This window comes from Brachyhypopomus gauderio, chromosome 5 (assembly GCF_052324685.1).
Source record: "Brachyhypopomus gauderio isolate BG-103 chromosome 5, BGAUD_0.2, whole genome shotgun sequence".
Lineage (NCBI taxonomy): Eukaryota > Metazoa > Chordata > Actinopteri > Gymnotiformes > Hypopomidae > Brachyhypopomus > Brachyhypopomus gauderio.
The window spans coordinates 29,104,223-29,111,725 of NC_135215.1; the positions used below are offsets into that span (position 1 = coordinate 29,104,223).

General features: G+C 42.8%; 1 protein-coding gene across 1 annotated transcript; it reads left to right on the forward strand.

Annotated features, from left to right (window-relative positions):
- The first annotated feature begins 75 nt into the window (after positions 1–75).
- Positions 76–4,752, forward strand: snupn (snurportin 1). Its single transcript, XM_077006925.1, has 9 exons — positions 76–217; positions 551–715; positions 914–1,085; positions 1,684–1,788; positions 2,338–2,434; positions 2,526–2,623; positions 3,267–3,344; positions 3,432–3,512; positions 3,840–4,752. The coding sequence occupies exons 2-9, from the start codon at positions 558–560 to the stop codon at positions 4,134–4,136; spliced, it is 1,086 nt and encodes a 361-aa protein (XP_076863040.1). The 5' UTR covers positions 76–217; positions 551–557; the 3' UTR covers positions 4,137–4,752.
- The last annotated feature ends 2,751 nt before the right edge of the window (positions 4,753–7,503 follow it).

Here is a 7,503-nt window from a genome sequence, read left to right on the forward strand (position 1 = left end):
GCGTCGGGTCTAATATTTCTTTATTATTATTATTTTAAACTATTATTAAGTTGCCTGTTCGCGCATGCGCGGTTTTGGGACCAGGGGGAACTGAATTGACTGTAACACCTGTCCAGAAAAGGATGAGGTAAATGTGACGTAGTGAGGTGGAGGGAAGCACGAGAGGCCCGGGGAAACGTCGGCGCGAGGTTCTGTCTGAAGTGTTGCCGCGCGCGAGGTGTGCACGTGTGATTCCTGCTGTTTGGCGCAGTGTTTATGGCGTTGTTGTTCGCGTTGATTCCTGCTGTTTGGCGCAGTGTTTATGGCGTTGTTGTTCGCGTTATTGCTGTCTATCGTCTGAGAGGCCTGAATCTGTAGTCAGATCGCGCGGGGGGACTGCCAGTTTAGTACAACTACACAGCGATCGGATTTAGTGAAGACTAGTAAAGCTAACCTAGTTTAACTTAGTTAGATTTTCTAACTAGATGTCGTTACGTGCCTGGCTGTTGTGGACGGGCGTGTGACTACAAGGACGCCCCCTCTCCCGGTATAATCGTTGTGTTGTCCCTAGATCCGTAATGGAGGCCTTGACGCAAGCACTCTCCTCCAGCTTCTCGGTGTCTGGAGACCCGAACAGCACGTCCGCTCCCCATCCCCGCCTGGCCCAGTACAAGAGTAGATCTAGCGCCCTAGGACAGAACGAACGGCGCAGGACGTTCCTGGAGCAGCAGAAAGAGTAAAGCGCACAGTAGCACAGTTGTGTTTGAAGCCCAGTGTTAATGATGGTACCTGTGTATAACCACTGTAGTCACAGGGACAAAATACGAGTGGGTTGTCTTTACCTGCACTGACTAACACTGTCCTGTTTCGACACGTGTGTGGTGTGGGTGTGACTCATGTCCGATGTTTCTAAGAGATGGTTATGTGATTGTAGAAAAAGACTGAGCTACGTGAATCGCGCCCGCCGTTTGGCCGATGGAGACTGGACGGGTCTAGACGGTGATGAGGATGAGGAAAAGAGCCAGTCACAGGGCGAGGAAGAAGATGAGGATGAAGCAATGGAGATTGAGCGACGGAGGAAGATGCCAAGGCACTATGCCAACCAGGTCGGAAAGTGCAAACCAGTGTTTACCAGTGACTTTACATTTTTTTATCCATAAGGTCCATGTTACAGTTCAGTGGGGATCCTCATATTAACCGTCAACTGACAATATGTTTTGATCGATAATGTTTTAATGTTTTAATAATAAAAAAGCATACACACACGCACACACATTCTAACATTTAGCAGGACGCTGGAGCCTCAAACAGGAACAAACGATATTTCATGAGAAAGCTTGATTAGACTTTGATTTACTAATATGTGATATTTAAACCACATAGTAGTAGTAGTAAAATTGTATTCTATACTGCAGTATGTTATCTTTGTGGAACTCGTTACGTTGGTCACTGTTCTTATGAGGAAAAACCTTGTGTTGTATCGATATTATTTTCAGACACTCGTTCATTCTACCAGTATTTCATTTACATCTTTAATGTTAATGTCAGTTAACGAGTATTGGATATTGGTCATAAAAATATTTGAAATGAACAAAATTGAGAGATGTAAAGTATTTCCATAGGAACCAATATGACCAACTGTGTATTTGCGCTTGGTCATGCGTCAGTATTATTCACTAATTCAACACTAAACTCTGTCCACAGCTGATGTTGTCTGAGTGGCTGGTGGATGTCCCTGTGGATCTTAGCTCTGATTGGCTGCTTGTGGTCTGTCCTGTAGGGAAGCGGGCTCTGATTGTTGCATCCAAGGTTTGGACCATTCTACATAATGTTGTTCGAAATACTCTTCTTAAAGGCATCAAGCCATAGCAGTTTGAGGAGGCTCTCTTCTATTTCATCCTTAAAGTCCCCTTAAAGATAACAGATGGCAGAAAGTGTGTCCACCAAGGGTATGAAGAATACTGCAGGCTCACTCATATTAATAGTGCCAATGGTTCTGTTTACCTATTCCCTGTTTTATTTTCACTTGTTGCAGTCAAAATTGTGCTTTACAAACTAGTCATGTGAGATTTACTAGAAGAAGTGAAATGGAGTAACTAAACAGGAGGCAGCCAGACAGACTTAAAAATGTATAATAAGGTTCTCATAAAACCGAGGGCCAAGATGGAGATCCTGGTGGCTGTAATCGTTTGGCTTGATAATTGTGGATCTTTTGCTTTGAAAGTTAATATCAAATTTTTCATGCTTTAGCAGGGGTTATATATTTAGTTCTAATTGATTATTATGATTAGATAATAGCAGCAGTGTAAAACCATACATTCTTGACATTATTGCGTGTAAATTGTTCATGTCCAATAGGGTTCCACTGCGTCGTACACGAAAAGTGGGTATTGTGTGAATCGTTTCCCCTCTTTGCTACCGGGAGGGAACAGGCACAACTCTGCCATCGGGAAAGGTGTGTACCAGCCCTCCCTGGACAACTCAGTTTAAACACACCGTCAGAATGATCTTGTGGTAACCAGGGTTGGATCTCTTAATCCCCACAGATTACACCATCCTAGACTGCATTTACAGTGAAGTGGATAGAACCTACTACATCCTGGATGTGATGTGCTGGAGGGGACACCCTGTCTATGACTGTCCTGTGAGTCTTATTCTTAAGAATGTGATTTTCCTCTTTTGGTAGTCTCTGCCTTTAATAAAAGCAGCTGGTGTACAGAACATTTGATAAGTCAGAGAGCACTACTAACTGAGCAGAAGTATCATAGTAGTAAATCAAGTTATCCAAGTCTCAAGTATCTAACTCCAAATCAAGTGGAGTGTGATCTTAAAGACTTTTCCTAAAAAAAAAGTACTCCACACCACCAGCACTCCAAGTGCGGACATCTCGAACAAGCTTTGTACCCTTTTGGGTAATACGTTGTACACAGCTGGACAGAGAAGACATTTGGTTTGAGACAGGCATGAAGGTGAACATCTCAGTCATGTTGAAAGCTCCGTCCCTGAGCTGGGTGGATGGGCTGCTGTTTTCACACCACAACCCCAGTGAGTCATGAGATACCAGCATGATATTAAGGGATTGAGTAAGATTAGTGGTTTGATTCACCCACATATATTTAAATGCTGGGGAATTTCCTATCACTTAGTTGAAAATTTGAATTAGTGGCAATGCCTTAAAGACCATACCTTACTTACTAGTGCAAGACAGTGTAATGACTTGAATGACTAAATAAATCTTCAGAGATATAAAAGTGACTTAGTGATAATTGACCTTTCTGATAAAACAGACGGAGTTCCGGTTCTACTGGTTACAGTCGAAGGTTGAAGAGGTGGAAGGACTGTCAGAGATCGGCAAGCGTAATCCTGTAAGTATTCACTGCATTTTAAAATGTTTATTTAATAATCTGGTTATTTTAATGTTTCTAGTGATGTTTTTCTATTTTTTTTTGCAGTTCCGTTTTGTGAGTCTGAACAGTATTAGCTGTTCAACAGAGTGTGTCCAGAAAGCTTTGGCACATGACTACAGCTTCAGTGTAAGTCCTGTGGAATATGCTTGATTGACATGTCTAACAACATAGAGCAGTTCATATACACACCATCAGTCATACTGTATAAAGTGACCTGAGCATCACCACAACGTGATGGATAAATTCTTTTCTGTGCTAAAATGTGTGAGGATACATGAATACAGCTACTATAACTAATATTGGTGCAACATTTAATAAGGATGAGTAAATACAACTATAGCAGTTAACTGAAAATCTAAATCTGAAATGACTATAATCTTGATATGAAATCAACCACGCTCTCTTTAACTCATTAAAATACACTCAGGGTTCACTTCTCTTGGGCTCCCCCAGGTGGACGGGCTCCTTTTTTACCACCGGCAGACTCACTACACCCCAGGCAGCACACCACTGGTGGGCTGGCTGAGGCCTTACATGGTGGCAGACATTCTGGGGATGGAGGTGCCACAGTGCTCCCTCACCACCAAGCCCGACTACGCCGGCCACCAGATGCAGCAGATTCTGGAGCACAAGAAGACGTCCACCGAGGTTCGGCCGGCGGATCAGAATGGGAAGTACGAGCTGGAGCATCTCTCCACGCCAGACACCCAGACAGAAGCTAGGAAGCCCAGAGAAGACATGGAGAGTTGAGGGCTGGAGAGCTCCGTAGGCACATCACACCCCACCTGGAGGTCCCTCACTATGTATGGTGTCCCTCAGAATCCATAACTGACCAGGTGAAGGCTAGCATTTGAGTGTGTGCTAACAAAAAGATATGCCTTGTTTTGTTGAGCTGGGCTGATGGGTTGTCATAATCCAGGATTAACCCTGCGTTGTTTATCCTCTTTTTAAATAGACCATTTGATCACGTTTCCCCCCATACCTCCACGCAAGGTGATATGGAGCTGTGTGAGGAAACTATATCTTGGTCATAGTTCTTCACTTAGTTGCTCATGCAATGATCTTCAAATCATTGTTTTATTGCTTTACTACACAATATGATTTGAAGAAATTGCATGACGATTTTTGTGTTTTCATTACTCTGTCTGAACATCAAGAGTCTTGACAAGCAAAGACGATCTAGCTTCGCTTCATCTCCAGTACTTGGAGATGAAGCTAATGAATGCCTCTGTACACCATTGTTATATTTTAGAATCCATTTTTAAATGTAAACTCCCCACATCAGTCTTCATTGCATGATGAGGAAGACTGTGAGTTTGCTACTTTTAAACCATGTTGTTAATAAATATTTTTTTATTGTTCAAATAGTTGGATAATGTTTTTATTGCCATTTACTTAACATGTTATTTATTTCATTTAAAATGTGGTATTGGTGTGCCCCAAGGTTGTGTCTTCACTTACCCTCTGTAAACTAACCCTATATACTAACAACTGCACTTCCATGGACCCTGTGGTCAACGTCCTCCAGTTTTCCAGAGGCTATGATGAGTCTGCATATGAGGGTGATCAAGTGAAAAAGAAAACATGGAGTTGAACCTGCTCAACAAGTGACTATGATGAAGACCAGAAGAAGAGCTGCTAGGCCGGTGTTACACTGCCAGGCCGAGTCAGACATTATTACTTCCAGTCTGGTGTAGCTCTGCCACCAGCCTGACCTACAACACACCCAATCAGGCATTCCTCCTGGACGTGACCTACATCACAGCTACACCCAATCAGGCGTTCCTCCTGGACGTGACCTACAGCACAGCTACATCCAATCAGGTGTTCCTCCTGGACGTGACCTACAGCACAGCTACATCCAATCAGGTGTTCCTCCTGGACGTGACCTACAGCACAGCTACACCCAATCAGGCGTTCCTCCTGGACGTGACCTACAGCACAGCTACATCCAACCAGGCGTTCCTCCTGGACGTGACCTACAGCACAGCTACACCCAATCAGGCGTTCCTCCTGGACGTGACCTACAGCACAGCTACATCCAATCAGGTGTTCCTCCTGGATGTGACCTACAGCACAGCTACAGCCAATCAGGTGTTCCTCCTGGACGTGACCTACAGCCAATCGGGCGTTCCTCCTGGACGTGACCTACAGCACAGCTACAGCCAAACAGGTGTTCCTCCTAGACGTGACCTACAGCACAACTAAAGCCAATCAGGCGTTCCTCCTGGACGTGACCTACAGCTACAGCCAATCAGGCGTTAGTCCTGGACGTGACCTACAGCACAGCTACAGCCAATCAGGCGTTAGTCCTGGACGTGACCTACAGCACAGCTACAGCCAATCAGGCGTTGCTCCTGGACGTGGCCTATCACAACACCTTCAAGCTGAGGAGGGACTGAACTACCAGTCTATAAACCTCAAGTCCCGTTCACTGTTCAATTTTCTACGACCTTGCACTGCTAGTTTCAGGCCTTTATCCGTTACTTAACTGTCAGTTATATATTCTATCCTATACAATATTTTTTTGCATATCCATAGTTTACACTGCTTAATATTTTAAGCCTTTTTATTTTAATGCGTTTGTGGAATCTCTATAAAAGGCTGTCAGGGTGCTAGCAAGACCGTGCATGGATGATTTAGGAAGGAAGATTTAATTTGATTAGAAATTCTGCTGTGTACGGTGAGGTACTGTGTAGCTAAGAATAAACTCCTTATGTGTAAAGATACTTCACCAATAAAGCCTGGAAATTAAGTTCAGTGGAACAGGATAGCTGCTAATTCTAGAACTGGGCGTGATGTTTCAACTGTATATAAAAATAATTTGATACTGGTCCATTTATACTGCAATAATAGTTATATGGATGCCATCTTATCTAATTTTGCATCTCACATTCATTAATGACATCTAATATTTGACTACAATTATATGTAAACCATCTTATTACCCACAACGCTTGCTTACCCAGTTTCAAAATCTGATCATTATGAGAGTGTCTTCGTAGTCACATACAGCAGAGCAGATTACACGCGGTACTAATTAAGCCGACATGTGCTGTGTTCCTGGAAAGTGAAGTGTGACTAATACCAGAACGGCTCTGAAACCACACGCCTCGCATCTCACCATCTTGTCTACTATGACAAAGGTAGCTAACCTTGTTTTGACTCATTTTGCCTGCTGTCGCAGCGTTTTCCACCCCTCTTCAAACCTGATGCTCGCAGTTTGGAGAAAGAGCCCATTGTACTTGACCACAGAAAGCTGTTATTTTTAAGCAACTCTGGTCAAAGCCTTTGCTTTAACCTGGCAAACAAACCCACAACCTACAATATTAATGTGGACTCCCATACCAGAATGGAGGGATTCAGGTAAAAAATAACCTCATAACCCAACCCAAATTATGTATTTGTAATATTCGTGTTATTTGAACGATAAATAGGAATGCAGTGATAGCACCAGAATAAGTCGACACAGATATAAGTGTGTCATATAGCTGTGGCCAAAAAGCTTACACAAGCAAACTCGGCAGTAGGTATAAGAGAAATGTTACAGTCATATTTATCTTTCCAGGAACACACAGCACCTGTTTTCTGGGATGGCAGAGGGTGTGAAGAGGTAATGGGATCCCAGCTAAGGATTATGAAGATAACAAGGATCATTTTAGAGTGCTACTATACTAGTTTAGTGCTTTAAAGACCCAAAGTAATATGTTTCTCTTTCAGTGTCTATTGGATGATATTTGTAGTACATTAGGTTTAACACAGATATTGTGCATCCAGCCATAATCCATGCTGAGACATTAAAGAATTTGACATAGTGCAGATATTCAATTAGTGATAAAGAATGCAGATGTGGTACGGATGATATATGGCCTGCTGACAGGAAGTACACTGTTACTATGCGTTTGCAGAATTTCTGACTTGTCGTTTGATTTAAACAGCCATTTTTGTCCTGTTTCGCTTGATATGGTAATTGATTTAATAATAATAATGAGAACTGTATGTAATGTTACTTCAAACATTCTATATGACATAGATAATTTTAACCAGTCATGAATGTAAAAGGTCTGTAAGAGGCCTGGTGTAGGGGCTCCCGCTGTTTTTACTGTAAACTCCTTGT